Source organism: Podarcis gaigeae (assembly GCF_964106915.1).
Source record: "Podarcis gaigeae genome assembly, chromosome: 6".
Classification (NCBI taxonomy): Eukaryota; Metazoa; Chordata; class Lepidosauria; order Squamata; family Lacertidae; genus Podarcis; species Podarcis gaigeae.
The window spans coordinates 94,084,673-94,104,523 of record NC_139682.1 but is presented as its reverse complement, the minus strand read 5'-3'; the positions used below and the strand labels follow the sequence as shown (position 1 = coordinate 94,104,523).

Sequence of the window (19,851 nt, the reverse complement as noted above, 5' to 3'; positions counted from 1 at the left end):
CAGATCCAGATTAGTTGTGTCTTAACTGTTAAGGTCATGGGTAGGCAAACTAAGGCCCCGGGGGCCAGATCCGGCCTAATCGCCTTCTAAATCTGGCCTACGGATCGTCCGGGAATCAGCGTGTTTTTACATGAGTAGAATGTGTGCTTTTATTTAAAATGCATCCCTGGGTTATTTGTGAGGCATAGGAATTTGTTTATATATATTTTTCAAAGTATAGTCCAGCCCCCCACAAGGTCTGAGGGACAGTGGACCGGCCCCCTGCTGAAAAACGTTTGCTGACCCCTGGTTAAGATAGTCTGTACAAATATTCTTGCTTTGTGATCCTTGCGTATGGCTACCTCTGATCCTCTGAGTTTGGTGCCAGAGACCGCGCAAGCAGCAGGTAAGGGTGTCTGTCTGTGCCACAGAGGCAGTTATGTGGACTTTGCCTTTTCTCAGAGAGCGTCGCAGCCCCCAGATGCTGCAGTTTGTGGTCTGCACGTTGGTCATCTATGCTGCAGACCTCGGGCTGCAGTCAGCAAGAGGCAGCAGGTGCCCAAATGTGTACGGTTCAGGTCTGAAATAAGCTCGCAGGATGAGAAGAGTCCTTTTTGCAAGCTTTGTTTTTGACTTTCACCGAACAGCTGTTCCCAGCTATTTGTGTATCACAAACACTTTCGTATGCAGTTTCTAGTGTCTTAGAAATCCCCCTGCTATTCCAAGTCCCTCTCAGCAAATTATCCTCCCAATAATACGCCGTGAAGTCTGAAGCTGGCTGACATGCTCCAGCTTGTGCCTTGGGCATATTTTGAACGGTCTTCTACTCAGTGAAGGATTCTTTTGAGATGCATATAATCGTTCACAATATTTGCCCTTTGCTGCTTGTTGCCCGTTGCATTATTGTGAGCCCTCCAGGGCTCCTATATGCATCTTATGCACGCTGTTAAGAGTGCCAAAATATTAAAACCATCTCTTGAGTTTTAAAAGTGAAGAATAATCGACAAACAACCCGGGGATGATTCTGTAAAAACATCTTTAGTATGTTGGGAGGGAGTCAGCTGATATTGCCAGTTTGGGATCAGGGACTGCAGGCGTTTCTAACTGGCCCCCTAATCCTTGACCTTAGTTTTGTTTATCATGGGGGGCGGGGGATGAGCGGGGAGAAAATGATGGTTGAGACAGGTTGCATATGCTGTCAGTGGATATAGTTAAAGCTCTGTGGACAGCTGAGAGGGTTTTGCCGTCCTGGGATTTACTGCCACGTGGGAATCCTCCTGATTTAGTAAAAGTCATTTTATGGCATTATCAGACAGCTGTAGCTCGTCAGAGAAGTCTCTCCCTGGTTCCTGAGAATGGCCTTTCCTGGGCTCCAGCACACCAAGTAGACATGGCTTTGGGATTTGTCGTGAAGCGTTACCGCTGTGCCCACACCGCTGCTTTCTACTATGGGTGGGTTCCTTCATTTAGAATGTCATGTTTGTAATACAGAGAATAATGGCAAGTCAACCTAAGAAACAGATACTGCAGGCTGTTGTCCCCCTGTTGTTTGTCGGGATTCTAATCCTAGTTTACAGAATATTGGTGCGGGTCGATTTGATCCTGTTTGAGCTGAAAGGAGAGGAATGTGCTGATGACTTGCCTCACATTCAGCAGATGCTATTTCTGAGCACATTGTGTTTGTGTGTGTGCCTGCACATGCGCACAGGGGAAGGTTATTGTAGCTCTCCACTTGCGGTGTATTAATATGTGCATGCAGTTGCATACAGAGGGTTGTGGTACAGTGTTATAGGACTCTGTCAGTCTTTGAAACAAAGTCTTGCTGGGTTTACATAGTTCTGACGCTACATTTTTCTGCATCTTTGATATAAGAGGCAATTGTAGTATGTGCATATGTTTCTGAGAGAATGTCTAAATTGTAAGACTCCAGTCTGGAGTTTGTGGGTGCTTCAAGGTAGATGCAAATATTGCAGTTCTTCCTTTGGTTTTGTCTTTGAAAAGGAATACGAGTAATTCTGCATGAAGGTTTCAGTAACTGTTTTCTTCTGAAGGGTGAGGGAGGAAGTCATGTCCCTCCTTCCACACAGGTTTTTTTTTCTGTTAGGAACTGCTCTGTCCTTGTTTTCAGCTCAGTTAGATCCGGCAGCAGTGTAACAAAAGGATTCTCAATAACATGTAGCACATTGTTTCCAGGCAGGCAGAATGGGGATTCCACCCTATGGAGTACCCTTCCATAAATAGCTGTTGGTGCAACCTGATAGGTGCAATATATCTGTTCGGTAAAATGGAATTGTTAGTAGAGAGAAGCTGCGCCTCTAATCCTGAGCAGTCCCACACAATATATCAGTTTAAATGAGCTGCAATATATATTGAGAATGTTTCAGGAAGGCATATGCAACCAAACATAACAAACTGAAACACTGAGTTTAGGATCTTTGGCTATATATTGGTTTTTAAATGAGAACTGTGCCTTTCATGCAAACCCAGAGGTTATTAAATAATTTAATGCAGGCGGATCTCTCACGTCAATTTTTGTGTACATAAGTAGTTAAATCTCTAGGGTGGTATTCAGCTGCTTGACTTAGGCACATTAACTTAGTCAAGACTTTGTTTGTTAATTGCAGTGGGCCGAGGAATATTTGCTAGGCAGAAGGGGACGTCTGACCATTTGATATTTAGATGATCAAGCAGGTTATAATGTCTGTAAAATCGAAGCTGGCACTGAAAACATAGTTTGTGCCTTTGGTTTAAAAAACGAGGCCTTTGAGGGTTCATCTCAGCAGCCCCAAAATTTATGGCACTTAAGAACAGAAATGTCGAGTATATCCCTATCAGCTTTGTCTGAAAACAAAGGTATGTTTTCTCTCCCAGAGGTGTGCCATCTTGTTCCAGCAGCTTTTTGCACCTTCTTTTGAAAGGCTATGACTGATTCACCTAGGAATGTGCATCTGCATTCTGTTCCAACTAGTAACTACGCACAACTGGGGCTGGTCATGGTTGAAAGGCTTGTTTGGCGCTCTTAGAGCACAATGAAGCTGCCAGCCAAGCCCAGTTAAAGCAGGGAGGGTCAGCCGGAGCACCTGAGCGAGCCAGGGAAATGCAAAGCCTTCGTTTGCCATTAGTGATGTCATCACCTAGCAAAGGGTTACAAACAGGCACAACAATGCACAATAGAGCAGAAAGCAGGGTTTTCCCCAATAACATTCCCCACCAGGGATTGCCAGCTTTTTAACTGAAGATTCAACCCCACCAAAAATCAATAGTGCAACCTGCTTTCCCAGTCTTATTCTCACCATGCTTTATAATCCCCATTTTGCAGATGAGTAAGCTGAGGCTGAGAAAGAAAGTTGCTCAGGGCTAAGCAGTGAGTCCATAAACTGAACTGAGATTTGAATATGGGCTGCCTTTGGTCTGATCTGAGGCAAATCAAGCTGAGTTAGGGCATGGGAGTGTAAGCAGCTCTCTAATAAAAGGGCAGCTGAGAAAACAGTATGTGGCATTTTTAATCAGATATATGAAGTCTGAGAGGAACCTAACTGTGTGAACTAATGCACCCTATCATTAACGTCCTTTGATTCCTCCCTATAATAAGATGGTGGATGAATTAAATTGTGCATTTTGTTGTTGAAGTGCTAGCACCTATGTCATATTTGCTTCTGAGAGATTTCCAATCCTTATTAATTATTTTTCAGAGCAAACCCCCACATCCCATAGTAATCACAGTAATTGAAACATGTACTTTGGAGTCTGGCTTTTAAATAGGTCAAAAGCAGCAGGAGGACTTCATAAGCAGAGGACAATTTGACGTTTTAACCCTTCTTTTCCCCTGTGCTTGAATGCTAGACCTAGCTGGTCAGGCAAGTATTGGATTGCCTGAATGGAACAGAGAAGTGATGTTTGATTGTGTGTGTGGCTGAAATCATCCATTCTGGAGTGAGAGAGCTCTACAGTTGGGCAAGCATCCATTCAGCAACTTGGCTACAGCACCCTCCACCTTGGTTCCTTAATGCACAGGGGTGTTTCCTTACCATCTTCGCTGTGGGTTTCAGTCTTTTCCCCCAACTGCTACTGGCTGGCAGTGGGCTCCTTCTCCTGAGCTGGCTGCGTGGGGAGTTGTGGATTTGCAACCTGTTTTGTGAGTGCAGCTGTGGAGCAGCAAAGGGATGTTAAAATATTTTCCTTTGGTAGATTGAAAGGAATGCTTGAAAGCAGGGATGGGAAAACGGTGGCCCGCCAGATGGTGCTGGACTGCAACTCTGACTATTGGCCCTGTTTGGCTGGGACTAGCCAGAATTAGAAATCCTCTGGAGAGGTTATGAGAGGCTTCTTTATACAACAAATTAGTATCAAGAAAAAAATTAGAGAGAAAGGGGGAAAAGAGATTTTAAATCAGATAATGGAAAACGGAAGGGGGAAAAAATCTGAAAGACTCAAAAATTAACCAAAATATAAAGATGTTACAAAGCCAATTTGCAATGATAATTAACCAAGATGTGGAATGGAACATAAAGAGAATGAGACAGATGAATTTTGAACATGCTAACAAATCAGGTAAATGGTTGGCATGGCAAATCAAAAAAAGAAAAGCCCAAAGTACAATAAATAAAATAATATTGGATGGAAAAGAAGTAGAAAACCCGAAAGAAATCAGAAGAGGATTCGTCAACTTTTATAAACAATTGTATTAAAAAACTGGAAAAGAGGACATGCTCTGGCACCGGGGGGCGGAGAGCAGGTGGGTGGGGCTGGCACGCGTCCCGGGGGCGTGGTGTGCCGCCTACAGGGTGTGGCAGGTGTCCTGGGGGTGTGGCACGCCGCCTGCGGGGGTGTGGTGTCCAGGGTTGGGGGGCAGCAGCGATGGTGCCCCACCAGGATCGCGCTACCAGGGCAGTGTGCTTCCCCCGCCCTCCTCTTCCTCCGCCACTGCCTATGGAACAATTAAATTGTTGGTACAGTGAAAAAGAACCTATTTACCTGTTCCTGGCCTCACTGTATGGGACCAACTTCACACTACATACTATCCTGTGTTGGTAGGTTTCGATAATCAGATATCCCCTTCTGTCAGGTTTATGCTGCACTTGGATAGCTTATAAAAGGTTAATTATCCTAGCTAAGTGTAATTGAAATAGGGATTTGGGTGGTTAATGGAGCTGTTGAGAAGAAACAGATTTGTGCAAACATCCTGCCCCCCCCCCCAGCCTCCTTGCCACCCTATATGCCTGCATGATCTTCCTGTTTACAGTAATCCTGCTGGCCCGTGATTAACTGCCATCTTTGCAGAGAGACTAAGCGCCACTCATTTTTCCAATACCTCCCCGCCCTAATACGGGAAAGGCTCTTTTAATCTACCATCATCACTGGTCATTAGAAAACAAGTGGAGTGGCTTTGAGTTATTATCTCTGTGCTCCAAAGCAATAGGGCTGGGCAAATTGCCTCTTGTTAATTGCAGCACTGGGATGTCAGAAGAGATTTCTGTTTTGTGGTAGGATCAAATTATTGTTATTTTCTAGAAAGATAGCTCTTTACACATAGTCCATTGCTTTGTGAACTAGAACTATTTGTAGACTAACAGATATGAAAGCAGCTGCTGCTTTTCCATCTCTGTGGCCTATTAATGTTGGATAGAGCAATCCACCCATGATTCGCTGTGCTGGAAGGGGTTTGGATGGGCTGGGAGTGTCACTCTGCCAGCCCCCACTGTTGGGGGGGCTCTACAACTGCAGGCGAGCCCCACCAGCAAAATGCATCCATCCAAGCAGGTGGAAACTACCACTGGGGCAGCGGTCAGCAGGAAAGCCCCCAAAGAGTGGAGCTTTTTGTTGAGCTTCTTGAGCCTTTTTGGGGAAACCTAACCCCAAACGCGGTTGGTGCTGTGGGTTAAACCACAGAGCCTAGGACTTGCTGATCAGAAATTCGGTGGTTTGAATCCCCTCAACGGGGTAAGCTCCCATTGCTCAGTCCCTGCTCCTGCCAACCTAGCAGTTCGAAAACACGTCAAAGTGCAAGTAGATAAGTAGGTACTGCTCCGGCGGGAAGGTAAACGGCGTTTCTGTGTGCTGCTCTGGTTCACCAGAAGCGGCTTAGTCATGCTGGCCACATGACCCGGAAGTTGTACACCGCCTCCCTCGGCCAATAAAGCAAGATGAGCACTGCAACCCCAGAGTCGGTCACGACTGGACCTAATGGTCAGGGGTCCCTTTACCTTTTAACCCCCAAAAATAGTGATGTTAAACTTTTTGAGCTGCTTCCGCTACTTTTTCCACCGCCTTGCCATACATACGGGTTTTCCCTGGCATTTTGCCAATTCGGCAAAATTTCCCCAGATGCCATTTTTACACCCAAAAACCAGGACTTGTCAGGAGTTTTCCTGCCGTATGCAGTCCCATTGAGCCGGATCTGGGCCTCTTCACTGAACCCGCCTGGGAACTGGCATAGCAAACACTTTTTCTTCTCCACCCCAGCTGGCATGAGTAGCAGAGTTGTGGAAGTGGAAGTGGCTAGGCTACGCCATCAATCCCTGCTATTTCCAGCAGGAGCTTACATTCACTGCCAAGGTGTGCTAGAATTGGAAGATGCAGTTGTGTCCCATCTGTAAAATGGGCACGAGTGATGGGTTTTTAAATGTCGTTGTTGTTTAGTCGTTTAGTCGTGTCCGACTCTTCGTGACCCCATGGACCAGAGCACGCCAGGCACTCTTGTCTTCCACTGCCTCCCGCAGTTTGGTCAGACTCATGTTTGTAGCTTCGAGAACACTGTCCACCCATCTCGTCCTCCATCTGGAGTTTTCTTGGCAGGGATACTGGAGTGGCTTGCCGGTTCCTGCTCCAGGTGGATCATGTTTGGTCAAAAACTCTCCACTATGACCTGTCCATCTTGGATGGCCCTGCACGGCATAGCTCATAGCTTCTCTGAGTTATTCTCTGAGTTATTCAAGCCCCTTCGCCATGGCAAGGCAGTGATCCATGAAGGAGAGGGTTTTTAATACAATAAGGCAAAAATGACACTGTTGAACCTACAAGATGGGGATAATAGTAGGAAGCAGACAGAATATAGATTCTGTCGCTGACCTTGTGTGGAGGAGCCACTGCTGTTGTGTTGGGCTCATCCAGCCTCCTTGACTCAAGTAGCTCTCCACATCTTTACGATGGTCATAGCACCCATTTCAGCTTCCCCTTCTTGTGGCTCAGCTGTGGAGGAAATTGCTCGGGCACCTGGGGCGGTGTGCCCAGGGGTGGGGTGAGCCGCCTATAGGGGCGGGGCGCACCGCAGGGCCTCTGGAGTCCGCCTGCCTCTTCCCACTCAGCCACCCTACAACTGAGGGGGAGGCAGTGGGCGGACCGTTTGGGTAGCATGAAGCCTGCACATGCCCAATCCACCGTGTCTTTCCCAGGCCCCGCGGTGAGTGCAGCCTGGCATTTTGTCACCGCCCTCAGTCGTGACACCCGGGGTGGATCGCACCCCCTTCCGCCACCCCTGCTGTGGCTTCCATGTCTGTGCAACAAGCCATTTAATGGATGTGCCTTCTCATTCTCCCTCTTTACTGTCTCTCATCATCTGGGCCCTATAAGCTTCTCATCATCATCTCTGATCTCATCCATCCTGTTTTCCTTCCCACCCATTTGATCTGCATTCATTGGATTCTGTCTTTTGCCTGCAGCTCTCATCTTGCCATCTTAAGCCAGATGCCTCAACCTCCCTCCCTCCACTGTATTGTAAGGGCTTTCCTCAAGCATCTGATAGACAGCTGTAAATCTAAAGTAATTTAAAATATTTATTATAGCAAACATAAGCTTCAGTCAGGCTTTTCCCACTTCAGACTGCAGGTTGAGGTTCACGTAACTGAATCCTTCTCCATGTGCACACATTTCCTGCAATAAGAAAACTAGCATGTCAAGCAGGAAGCATAGGCTGGAAACTTACCATAACACCTAGCTTCTTTGCTATGCAGGAAATGTTTATGTATAGAGAAGTATTCAGTCCTGTAAGACCCAGCTACAATCAATGAAGTAGGGAGAACTAGGCTACGCTTAGCCTTTATGTGGCCCTACTTAAAATTAGTCATATGGGAAAATGTCGTTCAATACAAAGTTTTTATTTTATGTTAACTTGGGTCCGTTTCACCCATGAGATCCATCACATGGGAGCTGCTGGTTCACGTGGTGGACTGAAACAAATAGGCTGGCCACCGCCTTGTGGCATTCTCTGCTCCATGCCAAACTGTCATTGGAATGTGTTTGTGATGATGTGGAGACAATCCTTTGCAGTGATGGCTGATTTGTAAAGGAAGCCATTAATTGTGAGACAACTCTTAGTGTCCACCGTAATATGACTATGTAGCTTATGGGTGTAGAAAGCATCCATTTAAAATATTTGTGGTTTAGATTTAAAGCATTTATCATGCAAGACTCTGCTTCCGTCTTGACCAGATGAACCTGTTCACATTGTAGTGGGTCTGAAACCTTAGAAAACAATATTCAGAAATAGTGGTGTTTGCCTAGGAAGCTGAGCAGATTTTAGTGGAGGATTCAGCCTGCATGGGGGGATATGATAAATGCCCCCCCCAATGGAAAAAGGAATCATATGTGAGGCAAGATGGATAGGGCTTTTCTGATGTGCCGTTCTTCTGCCACTCAAATGCTGACGTGATGATTCCTCCCTGGATGTCGGTGTCTGGTTAACTTGCCGAAAGGGAGGGCAGGGACTCCTCCTCTCCCCTGAAAGGTCACCTTTGCTGTGTTTGCAGAGAGTGCTCCCTGAGCTCTGCTGACTGCTGCTTCTCCCTGCTGTCTTCCACCTCTAATCTCCTTATAGATGCAGCACCATGGCAACAGGCCCGGGGCTGAGTGAGCTGGGCACATACCAGGAACCTTGTTTGTGTCACCTGAGGGACAGGATGTGGAGTGCGAAAGATGAAGAGAAGAAGAGGGATGCCTTAGCCTGTGTGGGCAGACTGGTTTTCCTCCTGACTCTTCTCAGAGGCGCACCTGTGAAACTTTAGGACAGAGCCACCGGCAGCTTGCCCGCTTCTGGATTGAGCCATTGCTGCCTTTGCAAGGAGGAATTCCTCTTCTGCGGTGTAGTCAAAGAGGAGGAGGAGGAGGAGGTGTGGGGGTACCAAGGCACATGGCACCGCTATGATTTGGGGCTGCACCGTCAGATGGCTATACAATTGCTTCATGTAGGTGTGCTGGATTTGCCAGAATTAGTGAGTTATTTGTATGTGGGAATTTAGAAATGCAGCTAACGGTTATAGAAATATGTACTCTATTGCTTATTGCTTTGGCTATTCCCCAGTATATCCCTCTGGTGTAAACCTGAGTTTGGAATAGATGTGATCCTTGGCCTTCCGGCTCAACTATTTGCTATCCTTTGTGGGGTGCAGAGCAGGGAGTGTGGCGTTTGGGCAGAAAAGGGCTGCCTTGGCAGGCTGGAGATGGTCAACTGAGAGGATTTTGTTAGGTTTGATTTTTAAATTTAATATTTTTGATGCACTTTGCCTGTTCGCAGCTGGTGATGAAATCTACATGGTTGATGTTTTAGGTTTCATTGGTACCTGTGCAAGGTTGTCATCTTGCATCTAAAAACCTTTTGTTGTTTCCTTGCAAAGACACCTCAGGCTGAATGCCCCCCCCCCCCGTTGCCCTGTACCCCAGCATTTATCATTACTATATTTTGTGTAACTTGAAATGTCAGCATTCTTTCTTTTTAAGGATTTCTAAATCAGAGTTCTCTATCCCAGGCAGGAATGAAGCAAAGCAAATTCTCCCAGCTGCTTGTGGGCTTTTTCTTAAACACGACTTGGGCAGCAACTACACATTCAAGCCTGGGGGGGGGAGAAATGCTGCTCTCATCCCCCCCCTCTGCTTTTTTTTAACTGATCTTGCTCCTGTGCCTTCTGAGTGCTTGACACTTGGAAATTAAGCAAGTAATTTTACCTGGAAGGAATAATAATAATGATGATGATAGGGATTGCTGTTCAAAGGCATAGGAACAGTGCCAGTAAGAATTGCCAAACCTGCAAGGTAGGAACGGTGGGTTTCAAACGGTTTCTTTATTTGTATTTTTGTTTAAGAATTTAAAATTGACAGATATAATTTACAGGATCCCTACAAAAGGACATTGTTTAAGTAAGAGACAATGGAAGTTAAAAACTACAGCTGTTACGCAACAAATCTCAAATGCAGAGAATTAATCCCAGAGAATAATTTTTAATCTCAAAGGGGAAATCATCAAGAAACTATTCTGCTTCTGTTTAAATGTCAGATGAGAGCATGAGGACAGTTGAAATGTGATTTATTTGTAAGCGGGGGCTTTAGGTTTGCTGGAGTGATAACTATCCGGAACAAGGAGGCTTGTGGCACCCTAAAAACTTTGGAATTTTTATGTAAGGGAGCAGTCAGAAACAGAGTATACTGCCCAAGGTGTGAAATGGCACTCTCCATTCTATTTGTTGTTGTCTTAAAGATAACTAATACCATTCCATTCCCTTCCCTTGCTATGGGCCCTAGCTCTCTCTCTGCACACCAACCCTCTTGCCATTTCCCCAAATTAACCACCTAGACCTTCCCCTCCCCAACAAAGAACTACAGTAGTACCTCGGGTTAAGTACTTAATTCGTTCCGGAGGTCTGTTCTTAACCTGAAACTATTCTTAACCTGAAGCACCACTTTAGCAAATGGGGCCTCCTGCTGCCGCTGCGCTGCCGCTGCATGATTTCTGTTCTCATCCTGAAGCAAAGTTCTTAACCCGAGGTACTATTTCTGGGTTAGCGGAGTCTGTAACCTGAAGCATCTGTAACCCGAGGTACCACTGTACTAAACTCCCCTTTCACCTTTCTGAAGCCACTTCTTTTTTCTATTCTGCATCCCCCCCGTTTCCATCTTCACCCCATGCCTATACCTCCTTCCCCTCCTTTTGTGTGCCCCTCTGCATCTGCCGATGTTTTAAACCACCGCTTTCTGCCTCTCCGTGTCCCTGTCTTCTCGCTCCCATGCCATGGCCACTGCTGCTGTGCAACCTGCCTCCTCTTTAGCTCCCCCCCACAGACACACACACCTTGGCCTAATGCAAATCCAGGATTGGGATGCAGTACTACAAATCCTCCAAAGGATATTCTTATTTTTATTATAGAGAAGGAAAGCATTGAAATTCTGCGGGGAAATGTCGAAATCCTTCCCTTAAATGAAACCAGAATAGCGTGCATTTTATTTTCTGTGCATACCCTCCCCTCCCAAATTAGGCACATCTCAGCTTCACTCGGGATGCTCTTCAGCATCCTTGTCACCACAGGCCAGCCTGCCTTTACTTCTTTTTTTCTTTTTTTCATAGCTTAAACTTCATTTACTAAATTCCCTGACCCCCTCACACCTCCCTTTTCTGTATTCCAATTCACATGTTTAGTTCAGCAAATCCTTTCCCTCTTTGTTTTATTCTTAATCCAATATCTTAACACCCTGTAACTATATATATTCATCTATTTATCAGTCTATTTTTGCGAATTCATTCTAACCTCGTTGCTAAAACCAGTTCGTTTCAATCCAACATCATTTTAACTTTCGTTAATTTTACAATATTTCTGCAAGTAGTCTTTGAATTTTTTCCAATCTTCTTCCACCGACTCTTCTCCCTGGTCTCGGATTCTGCCAGTCATTTCCGCCAATTCCATGTAGTCCATTACTTTCATCTGCCATTCTTCCAGGGTGGGTAGATCTTGTGTCTTCCAATACTTTGCGATGAGTATTCTTGCTGCTGTTGTGGCGTACATAAAGAAAGTTCTATCCTTTTTTTTTGCATCAATTGGCCGACCATGCCCAGGAGAAAGGCCTCTGGTTTCTTCAGGAAGGTATACTTAAATACCTTTTTCATTTCATTATATATCATTTCCCAGAAAGCCTTAATCCTTGGGCACGTCCACCAAAGGTGAAAGAATGTACCTTCATTTTCTTTACATTTCCAACACTTACTGTCGGGCAAGTGATATATTTTTGCAAGCTTGACTGGGGTCATGTACCACCTGTATATCATTTTCATAAGGCTGCCTTTACTTCTGTTTTCCAAGCACATACAGAGGATAAAGCAACAGAACCAGTTGGGCTCCTAGGACATTTGTATAGGCTTCTGAATATTTACAAAGTGCCATCTCTGATAAGAGTTCTTTCTTTCTAGGAAGCCGTCTTCTATCAAATGGGACTTTATGGCCATCTAGCCCTATTTGTACCAACCCTTTGTCTTACGCTGACAGACAGCAGGGTCCTGGGGTCTTCCCCTTCACCTACTGCCTAATCCTTTTGAAAAGAAGGTGCCTTGCGGTTGACCCCTGAGTCCTTCTGCATGCAGGTTGTGTGCTCTGCCAAGCCAGCCAGCTAGGATTCCTCATTCATAATGGAACCCGCTGCTTTGAGCAAAGCTTTTTGTATCTTGGCTTGCTTCATTTTACATGGGATGGGAAGCAAAATGATGGAGTCGGGGTTAATGCACAGAAGCTGGGATGCGGAATAGTCTTTGCATAAGATGAGGCCTGTTGTACAAAAAAGAAACTGCATCCCAACAAACTAAAAGTTGCCTTGAAAGTTGACTGGGATCTAAAAAAAAAAATTAGCTATTACAAGCTACTATGAATAAATTTGGTCTCTGAACCAATTTTATATGAAATCTAGTGACAATTGAAAACAGAACTATAAAAGAACTGAAATAGAAAGAGTTTGTACTGCCAAAATATCCACAACATCCCTATAATAAAACCTGTTTGGCATCAAAGCAAATGTGACTTTAGAAACAATAAAACAAATTTGCTATACAGTATACAAATCCAAAATAATACCACCAATTAGGATTAGTAATAATACTTATCAAGCCAGACAGAAGAGACCAAGGATGTACCATAATGTTTGATGGCACATTAGCTGAACTAATTGGCAATACTTGCTCCATTTGAAAGGGCTTTGAGAGCCCACTTTAGCTGAACAGTTCCTTCTTACATTCATGTATGACACTCAAAGGCTAGATAAATGTAAACCCCAGTTGATGGTGTTGCTTTTTGATTTGTATATATAAAAATTGTTTTGATGTCGAAAAGTTTTATGTACATAGTACAGAGAACATTGAGGAAGACCAAGGTTGAAACACTTTTTAGGTTCTGTTACACTTACTGAGTCATAACTAGTTCATTGTTGATATTTGGTTTTGCTTCTGAAATAAGTAGGGGCATATTGTCTGTTTTTAACTGTTATTAGATTAAATACATTTTCCCACACGCACCAAATTTATGTTATTTTCTAATAGTCAATGTTTATGATACTCATCAAGTCCTAATGAAGATTTTCATGCTTTTCATTTTATGCAGGGGTGTGGTTTTTTTGTGGGTTTTTTTATGTGTGTGTGAAATGTTTTACGCAGGGCCTGTGAACATGTCAACTTTGGCTTAGCAATGAAGAGTGAGCTACAGGATTCCTCCTTGGCTGCCCTTCCCCTTTCCTGGATGGCAGATTCCCACTGCTAGCACTATTTCTCTTTATTTACTACATTTGTACCCCACCATTTCCCCAAGGAGTTCAGGGTCATGTACAATACCTCTTTCCCTCTGCCCAAATGCTAAACCTTGCATCATCCCTTTAGGCTGAGCAGGGCCGTCTTAAGCATATCTGGTGCAAAGTCCCCCCCCCCCCATTTCCCATTTCCTCCATTTCCCGGGGGGGGGGCTCCAACAGCGGGATCATGGTGTGGCAGTGGCGTAGCGTAGGGGGTGCGGGGGGCCCGGCCGCACTGGGCACAACATCTGGGGGTTAGGGTTAGGGGGCGCAAATCCACGGGTTAGGGGGCGCAAATTACTTGCCTTGCCCCGGGTGCTGACAACCCACGCTACGCCACTGTGGTGTGGGGCTGGGCAGCCGGGCGCAATGGGGGTGGCATGGGAGGCAGGCGGGGGTCTCGTCCAGGCAGGGACAAGCAAAGCGAGCTGGGCCGTCTGTGTCGCCGCAGCAGAGAAGCGCGCTCACTCAGCCGCAGTCCCACCGTCCTTGCTTGGGGAGGAAGGGGGGGAGAGAGAGCGTGAGTGGGAGGGGATCAGGCAGGGGAAGAAAACGCGGTTCGTGTGAAGGAGGGAGGGGCTCTGGGGGCAGCAGTTGCAGCATGTAGCCTCGAGCGCAGGGATCTTTCGAGGTAGAGTGGATGGGGAAGCGGTGGTAGAATCATGTTTATTATGCACAGAACTTGAGATGCAAGCACACGCCACGCGGCCGAGGAGGTGGTGTGTCGCAGAGCCAGCGGAGAGAGCTCTGGGCTGTGGGAAAGCATCCGGAGCCTTCCTGCCTCTGGCGGGCGCTGGAGGTGCGCAGGCACCAAGTCCCAGCTCCACCTCGCTTACCTGCGCACTCTCCCCTCCCCCGACTCTCCACTTGGCGCCCTGGCTCACCTCGCCTCTAGGCCCAGTGGTAAAGCCGTCCCTGAGGCTGAGTGAGAGAAAGTTGCCCCAAGATCACCTAGTTGGCTTCATGGCTGACTGAGTTATTTGTACCACTATATGGCAGCGAGTTAAACCTGGTTAGGAGGAAACCCTCAGCTTGAACCATAATTAACATCAATGCTGCTTTAACACTTAACCATGACTAATACCAAATGCGGGGGGGGGGGGGGGGAGCCAAGCAAAGTATTGGTCAGAGAGAGATGTTAACAATGAGAAATACAGTGGTGCCCCTCAAGACAAATGCTTCACAAGACGAAAAACCCGCTAGACGAAAGGGTTTTCCGTTTTGGAGGTGCTTCGCAAGACGAATTTCCCTATGGGCTTGCTTTGCAAGACGAAAATGTCTTGCGAGTTTTTCCGACTTTCCCCCCCCCCCCTTTTTCTAAGCCGCTTAGCCGCTAAAAGCCGCTAATAGCGCTAAGCCACTAAGCCGCTAATGGGCTTGCTTCGCAAGACGAAAAAACCGCTAGACGAAGAGACTTGCGGAGCGGATTCTTTTCGTTTTGCGAGGCACCACTGTAGTAAGCTTCTATATAATTAAGGTGTTTGCTGCTCAGATCAGTGGGACTATATCTTACATCAGATGTAGTAGGGATTAGGAAAGAGTCCTGCAGGACACTACTTAGGTTGAGACCCACCCAGCTTTACATATATGTTCTTTCTGTCATTTGTGAACACCTGGGTTTGGAAATGGGACGCATGGATAGGTGAGTAAAAGTTGCCGGTTGTTTTTAGTTTGTTTTAGAGTGTTTCTTGTTCTGATTGTCATGCATTTTACTGTGCATTGGTTTTATTACTTATCAATGTGTTCTGTTGTACAGTGGTATCTTGGGTTAAGAACTTAATTCGTTCTGGAGGTCCATTCTTAACCTGAAGCTGTTCTTAACCTGAAGCACCACTTTAGCTAATGGGGCCTCCCACCACCACTACGCGATTTCTGTTCTCATCCTGAAGCAAAGTTCTTAACCCGAGGTACTATTTTTGGGTTAGCGTAGTCTGTAACCTGAAGCGTCTGTAACCTGAGGTACCACTGTATTTGAATACATACACATACCTTACATATTTTGGGAAATGGTTTGTTGGTTTGTTCTCTTTGCATTCAGACCCCTCTTGAGTCACCAAACTAGGAATGAGGGTTTCTGAGACAAGGGCAGCAATCTTCAACAACTTTTTGGATTCCAGGCACCATTTTGATTCAATATGGTGAACTGAATCGCCTGTGTTTTTATTGTTGTTGTTTTTTTGCATACGTTTGTCTGCCTCTTGGGATATCATTGCCAAACTTGGCACGAGGACTCCCAAGGTATGTTTGTGGAGGATGTAGACTTCATCACCATTTTGGATGCTGTGCACCATTTTGAATCGAGTTGGTGGACCAAAGCGTTCCTTTGGCTTGACTTCACCCGATTTTTGGTGTAACAGTTCCACAATCACAAATTACACTATCCAGTTAAAAATCACAATATTTTTTGTTTCTAAAAATTACTGGGCAGAGCCAGGCACTCCCTGCTGGTATACATGTATATAAACTATGGTGATGATAACCAAGGAACAGACAAGAGTGGGTGGTAGTGAAAATCTGGGTTGCTTACCTGGATGAAGGAAGTTAGTCTAAAAGAGACACGAGATCCAGGAGCCTGTCACAAACTACAAAGCTGCCAGCCCATCAGAAGCAATTGCAGAAAACCTCTTAAGGCTGGCTTCTGCTCTCAGTCCAAAGGAACTTGCTATTGCTTTTTAACTGAAAGAGACATAACCCAATAGATAGATAGATAGATTCTTTATTGTCATTACACAAGTGCAACATTGCACAAGTGCAACGAAATTGGATTGAGGCCCTGTTTTCTCTGGTCATGAAAAGGTTTTAGATTTGACGTTGGTTATCTATTTCAGAAGTTTAACAATATTGTAGTTAAGGAAAACATATGTGCGTAATTTTATTTCTTTGCTGCCTTTCCACGGTTCAAGCCATGCTCCAGGCTGCTTACAACATGAAAAAATACATAATAACACCATAACAAATGTAGTTATAAACAAATAAATAAAACATTAAATAATCCACAAATTAACTGAACAGTTTCTACATAAAACACAATAAAATCTAAAATAAAGATACAAAACAATAACAGCAACAACCCACCCACCCCGGAAAAAAACAAAACAACACCCCATCCCCAACAGCCTCAGTTTTTGTAGCTGGAGTCAGTCAGGGCCCCGCCCTCCCAGCCTAGGTGGGAAAGGCCTTCATTGGCGGAAATGACTGGCAGAATCCGAGACCAGGGAGAAGAGTTGGTGGAGGAAGATTGGAAGAAATTTAAAGACTATCTACAGAAACATTGTAAAATTAAGGAATGTTAGAAGGATGTTGGAATGAAGTTATATGGTTTTAGCAGAAATGTTATAAGGGTTTAGGAAAAAATAGACTGTTAATTGGTGAAAGGAGGGAAAGCAAAGTTACATTATATTAAGATAAATTACAGAACAAAAATTGGAAAAGATGGAAAGGATTTGCTGAAATAGTTAACCGAACTAGAATACAAAACAGGGAGGTGTGAGGAGGTCAAGGAAACAAGCAAATGAAAGATAAGTTATGGGAAGATTAGCTGTGTTTTTGTTTTGTTTTGTTTTTTCTTATTGTGATGTGTTGTTTTGTTTTTGTTTAATATGGTGTTTTTACTTTTTTCTTTTTGTAACTTTTAAAATTTTAATAAATATATTAATAAATATATTTATAAATATTTATTTAATAAATAAATGTTTTATTTTATTTTTAAAAAGGAAAAGGCCTTCAGCTAGGGAGCAGGTCTTGCAGGACTCACAGCCAAGATGGAAACAAAATGTGTTAAATTTTGCCCTTGGAAAGGGAGGAGCCAGAATGATGGTGCAGTTAAGGCAATAGTGTTGGACTTGGACTTAGAGAGCTCTAGGTTCAAATGTCTGCTGTTTTGCTAAGTCATGTTGAGCCAGTCATGAACATTCGCTCCTTTCTACCAGGCTGGTGTGCAACCCCAAGAAAGGATGAATGAAGGGGGGGACAGGGCGTTATTGCCCTGCACTCTTAGCGGGGGGGGGGGTTGGTTCCCAAAGCAGCGTTTTTCATTCCTTTATAGCAGGCACGTCCAACAGGTACAGTGGTGCCCCGCAAGACGAATGCCTCGCAAGACGGAAAACCCGCTAGACGAAAGGGTTTTCCGTTTTGGAGGCGCTTCGCAAAACGAATTTCCCTATGGGCTTGCTTCGCAAGACGAAAATGTCTTGCGAGTTCCTGCGGGTTTTTCCCCCCTCCCCCCCTTTTCTAAGCCGCTTAGCCGCTTATCAGCTGATCCGCTAAGCCGCTTATCAGCTGATACGCTAAGCCGCTTATCAGCTGATCTGCTAAGCCGCTTATCAGCTGATCTGCTAAGCCGCTAATAGCGCTAATCCGCTAAGCCGCTAATGGGCTTGCTTCGCAAGATGAAAAAACCGCAAGACAAAGAGACTCGCGGAACGGATTCTTTTCGTCTTGCGAGGCACCACTGTAGATCGTGATCTACCAGTAGATCACTGGATGTCTGTGGTAGATCACTGGTAGATCACTGGCTCCCCTAAAAAAAAGCTAACCCAAAAATTTCCTCCTTCCTAAAATAAGCTCAACAACTTTGACCTGAACCCCCCAAAAGGGGGTAGATCACAGCCAGTTTTTAACTCTGTGAGTAGATCTCTTGGGAGTTGGCCATCCCTGCTTTATAGGATGTATAAATGAATTGGGGGCAGTTTAAGATGTATCATTTTCACATTATAGCTGAAATATATGCAGTTCCCAGGGAGATATGCTGAATCATATCAACAGCATTGTTACTAGCAGAATTCTCTGGGTCCTGTAAAAATAAGCAATGTTTGTTTGGGATGCTAGTATATATTATTTATTTTTGTTAGCATTATGAATCCACTTGTAGGTCCCGAGTACTTAGCCAGTAGCTGGAGAAAGTGGGGTGTGTACATGTTATGGTTGTGTCTAGTTTTATTTTGCCAACAGGCCAAATATTTCTGAGTTTCTAGATCTGCCAAATCTTGTCTGGCATTTGTCAGGGGTATCTTATTTCTGAAACCAACAATTGGGGTGAGGCACCTTAAAAGCCTCTTTAAAGAAAACTTTGTTTTATGAACCGCCTTCTTTTTTGGTGTGGTGTCTTATTTCCACCCCCTTTTGGTCTTTGCACAGGTCTCGTGGTTTACCAAAGCTGAAAGAGTCTCGTTCTCATGAATCTTTGCTGAGTCCAGGCAGTGCTGTGGAGACATTAGATCTTGGGGCAGAAGAGAGAGTCTTCGTCAAGCCACTTCATAGCAGTATACTGGGACACGACTTCTGCTTTGAGGTAAAATAGAAGAGAAAAAAGCAAATGTATTCCTTTATTTCGGGGGGGGGACTAAGAGTAAGAAAGGGGGAAGGAACAATTGATTGCTTAACTGACTTGGTTTGGTTGCTTATCTCACTCCTTGTAATTTCATAATTGGATGAGGAAATTGGTGTCTGCTTGGGATTTACCGTGGGAAGGGCGTGGACTATCTAATCATCAGATGACTCTCAAGTTCTTGGAGCTACTGCCTTCAATCCTTCAACAGAAAGAAATACTTTCAGTTACTGGGCTGTGCAAGAGTGGGAACTTAGAAAGGCGTTACCACTTGCTGGGCCATTTTGAGCTGACATATGTAGCATTGCCCCACAGTTGAGCAGTCTTTTCACCTGTGAGAACTGAATTAGCATTATCGTTCCAGATCAGGAACTATTTTGCATGTTTTGACTGTATGGGTCATGGTTAAAGGTAAAGGGACCCCTGACCATTAGGTCCAGTCATGACCGACTCTGGGGTTGTGGCGCTCATCTCACTTTATTGGCCGAGGGAGCCGGCTTACAGCTTCCGGGTCATGTGGCCAGCATGACTAAGCTGCTTCTGGGGAACCAGAGGAGCGCACAGAAACGCCCTTTACCTTCCTGCTGGAGCGGTACCTATTTATCTACTTGCACTTTGACGTGCTTTCGAACTGCTAGGTTGGCAGGAGCAGGGACTCAGCAATGGGAGCTCACCCTGTCGTGGGGATTCGAACCACCGACCTTCTGATCGGCAAGTCCTAGGCTCTGTGGTTTAACCCACAGCGCCACCTGCGTCCCATGATGAGTAAGGAGCAAATTGTGCTTGGGATAGTCCCGCTTTCCACTTGCTTTATGCAATATTTCCTGCTGAGTGTCCTGAGAAATGGGAGGCATGTACAGTGGTGCCCCGCAAGACGGAGGTTAAGGGGTGATATGATAGCCATGTTCAAATATATAAAAGGATGTCACATAGAGGAGGGAGAAAGGTTGTTTTCTGCTGCTCCAGAGAAGAGGACACGGAGCAATGGTTCCAAACTACAAGAAAGAAGATTCCACCTA

General features: G+C 45.1%; 1 protein-coding gene across 18 annotated transcripts in view; it reads left to right on the top strand.

Annotated features, from left to right (window-relative positions):
- The window catches only part of RASAL2 (RAS protein activator like 2), a 222,203-nt gene that overhangs the window by 164,279 nt on the left and 38,073 nt on the right, over nucleotides 1–19,851 (top strand). For all 18 annotated transcript variants that reach the window (XR_014565523.1, XR_014565524.1, XM_083743739.1 and 15 more), the window contains one exon: nucleotides 18,643–18,796. Coding sequence is in view for 16 of the 18 variants with exons in the window: in XM_083743739.1 (XP_083599865.1) it covers nucleotides 18,643–18,796 (154 nt within the window). In the remaining 2 variants the exon portion in view is untranslated. The remainder of the gene's footprint in view (nucleotides 1–18,642; nucleotides 18,797–19,851) is intronic.